The following is a 14,551-nucleotide window of genomic DNA, read 5'->3' as shown; positions in this document are numbered from 1 at the left end:
TGAAGCTTTTAGCAACTGTGAAGCAACAAGTCCGAGGGTTTTTATCGATACAAGACCATGGCATGACCAGGTATTGCTGGCCATCGTGCCTCACTGCATGGCGAAGCAATGGATAAACGGCACGGTATGCTGAGCGATGAGCGAACGCTGCCACCGGCCTTTCAGGGGCTTGGCATCAGGTCATTGTACTATTTAGTAACCAGTCCAGCGGGTTTAGGCGACGGTTGAGTTGAGATATAAATCTGCTTGGGATCCACAAATGAATCACAACCGATCGTCCAGCTCGCTCCACGCTCTCTTTATACAGATATTTAATGCAGCTGGTACATCTACGGGAGCTGATGCAACAGAAATGCAATAATGCCGCGTCATGTTTGGTACTCGCACCCGCGGGTGTCGATAAGTGTCCTTTTGGATGCGCCACTGGCCCCGTAAAGTCAAATTTGTCCTGTCCCAACAATGGAATTGCCGCTCCCCCAACCTCTGGAGCCTTAGTGTGTACATGTAGGACATCTAAAATGAAAGCTCAAAATTATATAAGCTTCTAAAGGCTTTTACTAAACGTTTCGCAGCTGAAAGGCACAAGGGAAGTGAAAACTGCGACGTCAGTTTCAGTGAGAGCTGACGATGGTCATACTTTTAGAGTTCCGCTTTCGTACCATATCTGCTGGAGCGTTCTCTGTTTTTGCTACATTCTGTATGGTTTAATTGCACAGTTAATGTGTTTTTTACCTCTAGTCTATTTGTGTATTATGGCCTGAGTGTGACGGCATTATTCAGTGCCTTTCAAGTTCCATGGGCTACAACAAGCTGCGTTCGCGGTGATATTTTGCCACGACGTGTTGTCGGAGAGTTAAAATACACCGGTCGAATATTAGCACACAAAAACGTAACGAATTTCCAAGCCGCTATGTTCGGAAGAACTCTTGAAATGTGGCAACATCCACTTCCACGTGAATATTCAATGAAACCGTCACGGAAACCTGAAGATCGACACCACGCAACCAAACAGATAGCGTTAAGCGGCCGACAATGATTGGTGAAACAGCACTAAGCGTTGCACACATGGTTATCGCGAATGCTGCGTTGCAACCTGTAGCCCGCCTTGCGACTACCTGCCTGGGACTTCCCTGGCAGCTCCTAATAGTCGTGCACATCAGCTTATTAGCTTTAGGTATGTTGATGTGCACGGGAAAGTCATACACGTCCAACAGTGTTTAAAGGCGCATGATATCGACCTCGCCGCCCGATTTCGATATTCGAAATCTGGTCTCAAACATCGAGGCCCAACAAAAGCATAATGATGCCCGACGAGGGCTTCTCCCGCCGAGATAGGGTAAGACAATGCATTTGAGCAGGAGTGTAGTTTGCTTCTCAGCGGGGGGAGACTCTAGCTTCAAAACTTTGAGAGTAAAGTAGGTCAAATTTGAGACGGCCTGATTGTATGCATTTAAAGTGCAGGGTTGGCCATTTTCCCCATTCAACGCCCCCAAAACTGCGTTTTGGAACTGCATTCTTGTGATGGAAACTTCATGACCGTCACACGCGACGGTCTACGGTCGACGAATTCGCCACCGCAGCACCTCACCGCCCAGCTCACAACACCGCTCCGAGGGGAAAGGGTCTGAACCAAGAGACAGGTGGGTCAAAATCGCGCTAAGATGATCGGCAGCTTGCTCCAACCGCGCAGCGGCACCACAATTTTCAAGGATTTAGACCGTATTAATGGCAGATTGAGAGCTGAATCGGTTCTCGCACTGTATATTGCACAAACTAGGATGCGGAATGACATAAAGTTATATCTACAGAACTACAACTTCTGAATTAAGAACTGCTATGTTTCTAGCACATAGATCTGAACACAGTATTTTCGGAGAGCAAATCCATAAAATGAGGATACATTGCTCAAAATGCCAAAATACTAGAACGAATATAATTCAGACAATAACGAAAATAGGCATCGATCAAACTGATAATAAGCGTCTCCTTGTCTGTAAAAGGGAAGGGCCTTATAAGTATTCAATCTAGTAAATCGAAGAGGTGAAAAATAACAAGAGGCCATTCCATGTTGCCCCAGGGCGTCAGTCCTTTTACAGAATCAACGAGTGAAACAAATTACACGCGAAGTTTAGATTATGTGCTCCCTATCCTAGAAGCAAAAAAAAACAGCAAAAACGGATCGGTCAGGGTTTCACTTTTCATCAAACCGAGCGGCGTTGGTCGCTGCAGATAACACCAGGCGTCAAACACCGTGCGAGGATGACCGTAATGCAATATTCCTTCCGAATTTTTTTTTAATCAATTCACATCGTTCAAAATTTAGAATGGAACGTATATACCACCAGTAACACTTCAAGGTTGACCTCTCAACAGCTTGACGGTTACAGCAACACGCAAAATAGAGATATTCCGCTTACTTTTTCAGACCAATGGCCAGATTCCAGCAACATTTCGCGGCGCTGTAAATAATAATTCGATCCCATTGTCAAACTAAATATCGTGCGGGTGAAATAAGCCCCCAGACTGCTTTCTAAACGTACTTATTGATCTCCTTAAGTGCTCAATAGTATTTCCGTCAGATGGGCCATCGTTTTCGCCCATTCCTTGGCCACCGCCTGATGTTAGCCAGTGGGTACCATGAGACTGCAATGCCGGGCGTCGTTATTGTTTATCATTGTGACATACGAGCGGGAATGCTCACTATCCGATTTCATTTTTCCACTAATCAATTCTGACGTTTGCACATTCCAAGATGAAAGTGGCTTGACAATATCGGCATGCAACTTTGATCCCATTTTAATCTGAAGTCTACATTCGCGAAGTCTTCAACACCGATCATTGTAGAACCAACATAAATCCGGCGAAGCCACTGATTGCTCCTAGCCTAGGAAAAATCCACCGAATCAGTGTAAAATTAATAGCATCGGTGTTTTATTCTATGATGCAATTTAATGCCTTTCAACAACCCGAACTTTATTTTTTAGAAGCCCTATCTCGGACATCACAACTTAATGACATTGTGTAATGACATAATTTACACACACAAAAAAAGGTTCAAACGCAGCACTCGCGCGGCGGGCGCCGCACGAGTGCTGCGTTTGAACGTTTTTTTTTCGACCAATGATAGTAAACCTTCGAACGTGCGCTGTCAGTCTCATCAGGACTCCAGAGGTAACTGGGCTGGCTGAGCTCATCTGGGCGTGGCTGAGGTAACTGGGCATGGCTGAGCTAACTGGGTGAGCTCATCGAGCACCGGATATGTGTGCAGGAGCATAATCGCATGGTCACTGAAGATCCAGCGCAAGAAGTAACCCTGTTTCAATGAACCTGCATTGTGCATGGCATTGGCATGGCGGGGGTTTCGTTTATCGTACGTTCGAACTGAACTAGCAGAGGGTTGCTTTCCGTTCAGAGGCACAGGAGTTTTTAATAGTGTACCCCAAGAGTACAGCACACTCCCAATGCATGCTCATTGAAACGAACGGAGAAAAGGCACCCCCAAGTGAACACCTGCCTCAGCGTATTTGGGGAATGGATGGCCTCCATCTTCATAAATAATGCATGGAAGAGTACTAATGTTTTGTTTTACATTAACCGAAATGCATCTGTTTGCCGATGGCATTTTGGTACGTCAGGGACTTGCGTGTCAACGAGTTGCGATGACCACATATAGTATGTTATCTATAATACACCTGCATTATGTATATATATATATATATATATATATATATATATATATATATATATATGCTTAGTCTCTAGATACGTTGGCTGGCCTACAAATCAGTCATGTTCATTAAGGTGTCGGCTATGTGGGCGCTGCATGACCTGCAGCAGTCGATGCGCCCCAAAACCCCAAATAATAATCATCATCATCAAGGCATCAGTTGTCGAAACAGGGGTCGAAACAGGTCTTGTGAAAGGATTTTTTCCATGTGGGAGGATGAATAGTTTGTAACATCTGCAAGAATGTCTCGGTCTATTGTCTGGATCGTCAACTAACTTGTGAGTCCTTCTTTCAAATCGCATCTAACGAGCTCCTGCCGGGAAGAGAATCAGCCGGTGGTAGCCCCGACAACATCTGTCTCCATCAAGAAGACGTCCCCATACAGAGCAACAGCCGTCCAATGCTTTTCCAAAAACAAGTGCGCAAAGTAGTGTCAAGCATACCCGGTCTTTCAAACACGCCTCTTTAATGCCTTCTGAAATGCAGATGCATCAGAAACATTCTACGTGGGGCAACGTAGGATTTGAGGACAGCACTGGCAGATCAGTGCCAAAAGCATACGCTCAGATAACGATCCAGCCCATGTTACCAAGACAAAGTAGGGTAATCGCGGGAAGGTTCGAAAACGGCACAGATTATGCTATCTCAAAGTGATACAAAGGGACGTAATTTTGAAGAGATTAGCCGATAAATAAAAAACAACTATGGGGCAAAATGACATTCACACTCAACTTCTCCGCATGAGCATTAAGGCCCTTGCTACGTTGACATTTCACGATAATCGGTTCCACACTAAGAGGCTTACGTTTTTAGTTTACTTTGCCCGAGTATATGTGGTTTGGAAACTACACGGCGCTGCTTCTGAGCCCTCAGATTCGAGTTGGAGTCGAACATTTACAAGGCAGCCGTAGCCCACAGTCAAAGTGAGCTGGTTTTCATGTCAGGATTGCCGAGTGTTATGAGGCTCCTCGCGCCCGTTGCCCTCTAACAAATGTAATATACACATGTGCTTTACCATCTTTCATATTTTATATGGTCGATTTTGACGAACAATGGGTGAGTGAAGCCTGTCCTGGGACGTAATGGCAGAGTGGTCAGTGCATAGGACTAGCACGTGGGGATCCATGACCCTTGAGCGCTAGTATGGCCAATACAGTCGCTGACGCTCCATAAGCGGCGTGATGACGTGCTTCGCGTTCTCTAAGAAACCTTTACTTACACATTGGAATATGTGGAATGCATGTGGCACACCCGAGGACATATAACTCAATCTGTGACGGGCCAGATCCATAATTAAAAGGCTGTCTGGCCGAAGCCTAAAACTGACTTCTTTAGTTTCTCGAAGTTCTATGCCTTTTCTACCAGTTCGCTATGAAATACGCTCAATTGTTTGTTTCCAGCTAACATATGCTGTCGATGTATTGCAGTGTAGAACTCCAGGAGTGCTCCCCACAAAAATCTGGACACATTCTTTCAAATTTTAAATGCGCTCACTATTATGACATCTGCGCCATGCCACCATGTCAAGCATGTCAGTTACCGCCTGCCAAATATTCAAACAAACTAGACTTATGGCCATGGAATTATAATAGAATTATGGAGTTATACATCGCACATCTAGTGCATGTCTAGCTTACCTCTGGACTCTTCTTTTGCACTGAATTTCGTTCCACGCAGCATCCATTACCCGTTATGCGTATTTATTCTGACAGGTGTTCAAGTTTCACTCCTCGTAAAAATGTGTCGTAATGCTACCAGATTAGGAAAGTTTTCTTACCTGCACGCGAAATACCAAACTTACGCATCAGAACACTTGTACACATCAACAAAGGCCGCCGCGTACCCGCTTCCCCCATGGTGTCGTCTTTCAAGCTCGCACGAATTCGTCCAAAAGTAGCCACGATGCTGGGCACGGTGAGCAAATTTTATATCGCCACTTTTTAAGTCCAATGAAGTGCGGGTTCCTGACTTAGTTTCCACTGCCCTGGGTTGTGACTAGGGTGTGACTAAGTCCCGGTCTGACACAAATTTGAACCAGAATCATGGATCATGTAAATTAGATAAGCATAGGTATAGCAAACTCTCTGAAAGTGTGGAGTGGGTCACGGGCGTGCCGAAATGTTGGTTCGCCCAGGTGCCTTACCCCCCCCCCCCGCACTGGTAAAGGGTCGATGCGGCCCCCCCTCCCTAAGGTTTTCTGAGGATGCCTTTCCGGGATGTCGTGCAACCACGCCGGAAGCTTCGGTAGCCTGTGGGGCATCCATTCATGTGCGTGTTTTGGCACTAAACACGCGTCCCTAGCGTTTTTGGTGTGGGAGCAGAGACGGTTTCTTAACACGCGCCCGGGTGGCCGGCTAGATACCTTTCGCTCGGGTGGGGGTAAATTTGACCCACCCCCCCTGAGATCTCGGGAACTAAGAGCTAGAGACACAAAATTCACAGGGTGTGTTGACCTGTACGTGAACTCACTTAGACCAAAGCTTAAGGTTACTAGGCCATGACCTTCGGGTCAAATAAGGTCAACCAAGGTCAAATTCTAGACTGGTCTCCAAAGTGCTCCCAGAACCTAGATAGCTGTTTCTAAGCAAAAGGTCACATGTTCAACTAAGGTCAGCGAACTTGTTTGACCTTTTAAAGGTCGTGGTGACCAAAATCATACAAGGCTGCAGTGGGCTTTACATTTAAATAAGCGACAAAGACTACGCCAGGTGTTCCTAATAAATGCTCACCTGGATCAGTTCAGGTCAATGACCTATTCTGGCCACTAAGAGGTCCATGGAAGATGTATAATGCGGTTCCTGCCATCAATAAATGCAAAATAAGCACCAGAAAATGTCCCATACAGGAAGTCCTAGATTAATAAAGCAGGTTGGTTTTGACCTTGGTCTGACCTTTAAACCTGACCTTAGGTCAACGTTATTTGCTCATTCAATATTTGCGTCGCCCAAGAAAGCATATCATAGATGTGTGGCTTCGTCCAACATTCCGTTATTGCATCAGATTGAACGGTTCCCTAGAAATTGACTTCACTGAAACCATGGCCTGACTTTGACCTGCCATAGATCAGCGACCTTACCAGGTATATCTAAATTTTTGATGCCAAACGATCCGCTATTTAATTGTCTACAGCTACACAACATTTGGTCCACCTGCGCCGCGCTGTTCGAAAACCATTCTGGAAAAACCTTTGGTGGGGGCAATTTGAACCCCCCACCCCCAACCCCACCCGAGCGCGTGTTAAGAAACACTGCACGGTTACCTGCGGCCGGCCGGCCGGGGAAGGGGGAGGGGCAGCAATTGGACGCACGCGGCGGGACAACATTGTTGCATTGGCGAAGCCATGCGTTTTAAACATATGGTCAAAGCACGCAAAACTATTCATCACTGTTCTCATAATTGAACAAGCCACGTTGTTCAGGCTTTGTGCTGTCACGAGGCATGGTCTCGCATGCGTGACATAAAGCTGGAAAGGTGCGATTTCAAACATTCGTGACCCTGGACATGTCGGAAAGAAGCCCTCGATAGTAGATAACGGACCTTTCACAGGTCATGATGAGCCTGCATGTCATAATGGGCCCTCTTAAGACCAGAATGACCCCCCCCCTTAACGCCAGAATGGACCCTCTTCAAGCCAGAGTGGGCCCTCTATCGGCCAGAATTGCCCTGCCAGTCACTAATGCGCCATCTACAGGCCAGAGTGGGTCCTCTTCAGGCTCAGAATTGCTCTCTTTGGTCAGAAGGTACTCTAGCTAGCGCAAAATGAGTTCTCGGCAGGCCGGAGTGGATTTTTTTTTCCCAGCTTTCAAGTTGCGGGGGGAGGGGTGCGATCTGCGCCCGCCGTCTGCCCCTCCCCGGCTTCTGCGTCGCTGTTTGGGCGCCGTCCCCCTCCCCTGGACGTGGCGTACGTCCCGGGGCTAAAGGTACTGATGTCGGCGTTGTGTTGTTTAGTTTATGAAGCCTTGTCTCGCTCCGGTCCCGTTCCGTTTCACTTTTATGTCTGAATGACCCAGGTGCACCAGCCATGCCACTGTCGTGCTAGACACACACCTATTTTCTGAACCAATCCTGCGTGTAAAGCATTAGGTTCTGGGAGCGCGGGTAAAATTTCTCTACTTTGGCAGCTTTGCAGCACAGTTTTACCAGGAATGAAATTATCAAGCCTGTCGGAATAAATACGCACGAAACCTTTCCATATCTGTACAGGCGTACTGCACCCCGTGTTTGGCCTGGTGTCCGAAGCGCCCTCTGCTCGCAGTTGCACTGCTCCGGCGCATGGTCTCGAACACACAACCTCCAGTTCGCCTTTGGACTGTTCGCTCTCCGTGGCATCCATCCTTAAGCCTGCAACTGCGCCGACTCCGGTGGAGCAGCCGTGCAGACACCTGTCCAGACGCAGCTTCAATACGGGAGGGGACTGGGGGCGGCCATACCAGCTACCGGCCGCTCAGCTTAGCCAAGGAGGCTCTGGCAACACTTTCCCAAATAGCCCAGTTCAGTTGTCCATTGAATGACCGACACGGAACTGGATCCTTGATCACCTCACGAGGAAGAACCAGGTGGCTTTCGAGCTAGCGCGCTGCGAGGAAAGGAACGGGGGTCGCCAATTACGGCGGCTTGAGGACCACACGAAATACCGCTACCAGCTCAAAAAACATATGACTCAAAAAGTATCATGTACTGACAAGATTCTCTATGAAAAGTTACATGCGCTCTATACCATCGCTCACCCTGTTCAGTGCTATCGTGAACGAATGACTGGATTTAGGAGTTGCCTGTCGCACGGCGCTGAACAGAATGTATCACTTCGCAAGCTGTCTCGCTTGCACAGCCTGGCTGTACAAAGCACAAACAAAACGTGCACTTATATGATAAAAGCGACATAATACCACAAACATCACAAGACGCCCCTGGTTTTGGGATAAGGCAACCCTCTCAGATCAGAGAACCGCAGACGACCCGACAGCGTCCTCTGTGTTGCAGTCCTCTCCTTCGCCAGCCGCCCACTAAGTCTCCTGCTTCGGCTTCAGTCCGCGAATCGAGAGGTCGTACACCACCTCTTCCACCTTCTTCAGGTCGTACTTCAGCGCATCGAAGCGCCTGCGCAGTCCGTCGTTCTTGAGGTTGAGCAGGCGGAAGCCGGCGCTCAGTTCGCTCAGGAAGTTGGCCACTCGGAACGGCCGCAGATAGTCGCCTGCCGTCACGCTGTTAACCACAAACCGCGACTGCAACAAGCCCAGGCACCGCATCAGCTGTCGCCGGTCGATGGTGTGTGCGTGCCGGACGCAGAGCAATGTGTCAAGTTAAACCTCATTATACCCCAAAAGATACTTAGGTTTAATATTTCACTTTCAAAAAGACAATATTAAACCCGATCTTAGTCACATAAGGCCCAGAAACAGACAGAAAAGATCGCATGCTAAAACCTAAGTATCGGTGTTCTAAAGCCCAGCAAAGGAATAATTATTGTGATGGCCAATGAAAATATCTCAGATAGGACTGACTAGCCAGCGTCATACCGCCGTGGCGAAAAGTGCACCTTAACAGTTATATTGGTGGCTATTGCACAACAGGAGTCGTTCCATTGTGCATAGGCCAAGAAAAAGGCCACATGCCATATACCTACATTGTCCGCGGCCAATAAAATGTATTTGCTAAGGCAAACAGTGCATTTATCACCCTAAAACCCTGACTGATGTTACATAACGGTGAAGAAACTTGTCTATTAAGTCGTTGTCTTATTACTAGATTTGACCGCAGAACGGTAGTTCGAGACAAAACATACGCGTAAGCCTAGAACAGACAAAGAATAGATCAGAATAGCACCCAACAGACGTTTAAGAAAGCGTCATCACTGTCGGCGGGCGTCGATTCGCCACGCATAAAAGGCATCTTAAAGGCATCCGGTCAATCAAAAAATGATTTCAGTTAAGTGCATATCAAGTACTCATTGAGTTGGTGCCCTTTCTATTGCCAACTGTGTCCCTTCTATTGCTCGCTGAGCTGACAAAATTTCACATGAACGAAAGACAAATCAGATCACTGGGGAAGCCGAGTCGACTCTCACCAGCTCTGCCGAAAGCATGAGTAGACCAGCAAGATAGTCTTCCAGATCCAGGATGAACCCTTCCTCCTTGGTCAGCACGACTGAAACGCGGCGTACGTCCAATATGACACCAGGTCACGGCAGTCCCGGAACGCTTTGGAGCACCCGGAGCGTTCTACACCAACAAGGTCCGAGCATATCACAGAAGGAGGGGCGAGGAAAGTAAAATAACGGCGTGATTGGCAAGAGGCGCCTCAGGTGCGCGACACAGACTTTCCAGGGGTGGCATACTAACGTCTTGCAAGCCCTCTCTCAAATATCCCACAGGCACCACATACGCAACAAAAACCAATCAAGGGCATAGCTTAACATCGACGCACATCCAAATTAATGGGCCATATCAGTCTCAGTAAAACAAGAGTACACTTAGCATCGGCCTCAAATCTTCACGCAGCCTACATGCCGATAACTGACGCAGTTGTGTGGCTGTCCTCCAGAGCGATGCCACCTTCAACCCTACCCATCGTGGCGATGGCCACGGTCTGCTTTGTGGCGTCCCCGCCAGAGGGGGCCCCGCCTGCCATACCTCCCATGGCGTCGGCCACCGCCTCATGCGTGGCCAGCTCCTCTGACTCCAGGTATACGAGCAGCGCCGACACAAACGCCATGCGCTGCGTCACGAACCGCCAGTGGTCGTGGAACCTGCCGCAGCGCGGGGTCATGTGGCTCACCGGCGGACCCATGCGGAGGATGAAGCCGAAGTCCATCCCAGCACCGGCACAGAGGACAGAACGGACGACACGTGACCCACCCCAGGATCGCTATGCACAGCCCAACGCAGATCCTGCGATACTCCGCCGGCATCAATACGGAGGAATGCAGTGGAGGTCACGTGACACTCACCAGTGGCGGTCACGTGACACCGGGACCAACCGGCGGTGGAGCGAAGATTCAGTGGTCTGTCTACCCCGCAATCGATACAAAGGGCAGATGGTGGTCAGATTAGGGCTGCCAAACATGTTTTCTAACTTTATATTTCCCAGAGCAAGTAGAAAATGTGACAAAGACAAAGAATCAGGAACACCAGTGTGTCTCAGGTGTAACCTTTTGCAATTTGTATTCAGTCACAATGAGATCGACTACGATGCTATTGTATAACAAGTGCAGGCTGGTGAATCTCCTCTAATGGGCACCATGTTAAGACCAAGGCTTCCGCACAAATTTTCGAAGCGTGAAAGGGTCGTCCACACTGGCCATTCCCCCTGACCTGGATTATGCGCTGGTCACACCGGACAACCCCCATGTCTTTGTTACGCTGTTAAAGCATCGTTTTTTAAAAAAAATATTTCAGCATCATTTACGAATACACCTGAGCGTAGCGTTACGCCGTCCAATCCCCGTCTCCTAATGATCCTTTAGTTACTCTCCATAAAAGCATATTCTGGCTACAAGCGTAATGCAATTCATGAACTATGGGAAAAATTATACGCAAAACAACATAAACCACTTCATACAGAACGGTGCACCGTCATTACCCAACCATTCATATCAAAGACGATCCCATCAGAGATCCGATTCTGTAAATCTTTACGTAAGAAGCATTGAGGACTAACAAGAAAATAGCACAAAGTTGAAAAGAATGAAAAATGATGGCATGTCTACATTGATCACACTACACCCACCTGTAGTACTGGTCTTTGGGAACCTTCGCTGCCAGTGATGAGTAGTGAGCTTTGATGGCAGGGTAGTAACTCCTCGTCTTCTCGCAGACACTGGCAACTGAAATCAGCAGCAGTTATTGGGCCACCAATTTTTGCATCAAATCCGGGCGGAAGTGTCGTTGGGACTGGGGAGGGGCCAAGATTAGGCTCCGTCATATTTCCAAAACTTCCAGTGGATTTTGACGGGCATGCCCCTAACAAAATGCGCACACAGACTAAGCACACAGGATATGCTTTTTTCCGATCTCCCGTCTGGTCGCGATGAGCATTCTTTTAAAGCGTGGAAGGCGAATGAGTTTTGATTCCATGTTTGAACGTCTATCGAGCAACTTATTGTGTTGCCTTGGTAGCCAATAGGTGCGGTTTGATCGAGTGACGTTTTACAGTAAACATGGATATTTTTTTAAGACGACTTAAAGAGAGTGAGTGACATATGCATGATGTTTTGTGCTGAAATAGCCAGATTGAAGATCATTTGGTGTTTTTCACAGCCCTCCCCTTTTTTAGACCGAACCCTTGTTAGTTTTGAGCTACCAGCCCGCGAAGGTATGTCTGTTTCAGGGGGACTATTTCAAGGTCAACCAGGCATCCATGACGCTATAATTGCGTCACTGAAATCCTGTCATTCCTTCGGCCACGCGACGACCAAAAGAAAAATAAAACTGTCCAGTCATTCATATATGCCGTTCTGAGCACGACTTCCAGATATATGGATGGTCAACTGGCGCTAAATCAATGTTGTGCGAGGTAGAGACATAATCAAACAATGAAGTACTGAGGAACATGTCTCCTAAACACAGAAGCCGTGTTGTCCACAGCAGCCTTTTCCACTTAAAAGTACACCAGTGGTTATAAGTGAGCTAATTCAATCAAACCTGACGCTTGGTGCAATATCATCAAATGTGGAAAATTCCCCTCAAGGGAGTGTTCCACATTTGTACAGGATTTGAACTGAAATGGCCATATTAATAAATGAAATAGCCATATAATAATATCACTCAGATCAGTTCACACCCCTGCCCTTTAAGACCTTCAATCTTCTAGATTTTTAGCTACATGCCTGTAAAAATGTGCAGCCTTTTTCATGCCGACCATTTCAACGTTACCCAGCACCTTCAACTCATGGATAAGTATGCAAGAACACCAGGAGAAAGGGCAAAAATACAGCACCTAACTTGACTTACTTCAGCACACCTCCAGCACCACTGCCGCCCACCTCTAGGGAGATTTACGAACTACTTCTAGATGTGACCGCTGTCGTGCAAACGTTTTGCAAGTCCATGATGTAAACAAACCATGACACATTGAGTAGTATATTTACTAAAGACAATTTTAAGTCCACACCAGTCTGTTGCACTTAAAAGTATACCAATAGCTGCAAGTGAGCTTATTTCATTATATTTGACACTTCCTTCAATGTTTTCAAATGTGGAACATTCCTTTTAAGCTGGCATGTGGTCATAATGTATAACTTACTTTGTGATGAGGAAACTTTCTGAGGTGCCAAGGTGAGTAGCCTAAGGTGCCACATCATCCCAATAGCTCAGTTGGTGGCATGGGATGCCTTCCAATTTATCCACCTGCAGTGCAGGCCTACACAGTGGAATGATCATTGGAACCAAGGATCAAACAATTGAACCTTCCTCCATTTAGCCAGCTCATGTTCATTGCTCAACAAAATCTAAAAGTGTCATGGAAAAACTAGGGTTGCAAATTAATTAGCCCTTCATAAAATAGGTCTAAGATGAAAACAAAGTAAATTCAAAACATCAGAGGGCATAACACATAAGATCATTTAATCAAAATTGGTACTGAAACAAAGACCAGCCTCAGATGCTGGCAGCTGTGCTGGATCAAGCAAAGGCTGGCATACTTTAATAAAAGCAGGCTGGGCATAGCCAGCAACTCATGATTTCAACTTGGGTTATATGAGTAATTTCCATCTGTGACCAGCACTACCATACACATTAGTTTAAGTCACTGATTTGTAGGCATTGCAAACATTTCATAACAACCCCACAACTGTGAGAAGGAAGAATCCCTCAGCAGCATTCTTACCATTCTGTATGCCATCTTGTTGATGGACAGATTGCAGAATGGTTGTCATTTCTCGAGCAGTCTGCTCTAATTCGCGCACCAAGGCCCGTATCTCCTACAGGCGGACAGGACGAACACCATAAAAAACACTGTTGGAATCAAACATCACATGAAGAGCTACTGATAGCAGTAATGATACATGCCAGTAAAGCAAGATATCTGTCGCAAACAATGGGAAAATATAAAACAAGCAAGCATATTTCAATACATACAAGAATCAGATCAATATTTGAGAAGGAAACATATATATGGTTGCTGAACTGATTGCCTAACCTAATGTTGTGTGGTGAATTTGCAGAGAATGCTGTATTCATATAGCTGAGCACGGCTGTCCACAGCATCAGATCATGAAACCACGTAGTGCATAATGTTTTACTGCCCTCAAGGCTTAGCTTTTCCAATATTTGAAATATCCCAGTGTGAGCAATAAACAACATACAGGTGTTTTAAGATGTAAAAAATATTACCTCTCTCAGGTTTTGTTCTTCTTCCATGTAATTGTTGTATAGAAGAAAAACATTTGCAAGATTCTTGGAGCCGTCCATCGCACCAATCAAAAAGCCACACAACTGGGTTAGATACTTTGAAATCAACGGACGCAGAAGCGCAAACACGGCTCCGGATCTCCCTGCGCGCACCCCCGCACGGCACCGGCTTTAAATGAAACTTTCAAGCTGGTCGCTTGCCTACTCGGCCAGGGGATGTATACCAGGTGGTACCATCCCGATTCCCCACTCCTTAGCGAAGATCCATTTGTGACGTCAACGAGGGCACCGGGCGGCCTTTAAACGCCGGGCGGCCACACGCATAGTATGGGACATGAGCGGCCGCGCGTATTACAATAAGTTTGGTGGGTGGAACAATTATGTAAAATCAAGGCAAGTATGAGTAAATAAGTAAACTTAACATTCATGTCCAATTCTGAATGCAATTTAGGAACCAAAGCGGTAAAGAAGACCCAGC

General features: G+C 46.8%; 1 protein-coding gene across 1 annotated transcript; it reads right to left on the bottom strand.

The window, feature by feature from the left end:
* Positions 1–8,383: 8,383 nt before the first annotated feature.
* trsn (translin) lies at positions 8,384–14,300 on the bottom strand. Its single transcript, XM_037237423.1, has 6 exons — positions 14,056–14,300; positions 13,550–13,643; positions 11,453–11,549; positions 10,357–10,472; positions 9,792–9,871; positions 8,384–8,949 (listed from the first exon to the last, which is right to left on the bottom strand). The coding sequence occupies exons 1-6, from the start codon at positions 14,131–14,133 to the stop codon at positions 8,731–8,733; spliced, it is 684 nt and encodes a 227-aa protein (XP_037093318.1). The 5' UTR covers positions 14,134–14,300; the 3' UTR covers positions 8,384–8,730.
* Positions 14,301–14,551: the final 251 nt, after the last annotated feature.

Source organism: Pollicipes pollicipes, unplaced genomic scaffold (assembly GCF_011947565.3).
Source record: "Pollicipes pollicipes isolate AB1234 unplaced genomic scaffold, Ppol_2.1 Scaffold_7261;HRSCAF=8764_pilon_pilon_pilon, whole genome shotgun sequence".
In the NCBI taxonomy this organism is placed as follows: domain Eukaryota; kingdom Metazoa; phylum Arthropoda; class Thecostraca; order Pollicipedomorpha; family Pollicipedidae; genus Pollicipes; species Pollicipes pollicipes.
Note: the sequence above shows the minus strand (reverse complement) of the source record. Positions and strands in the feature narration are given on the sequence as shown.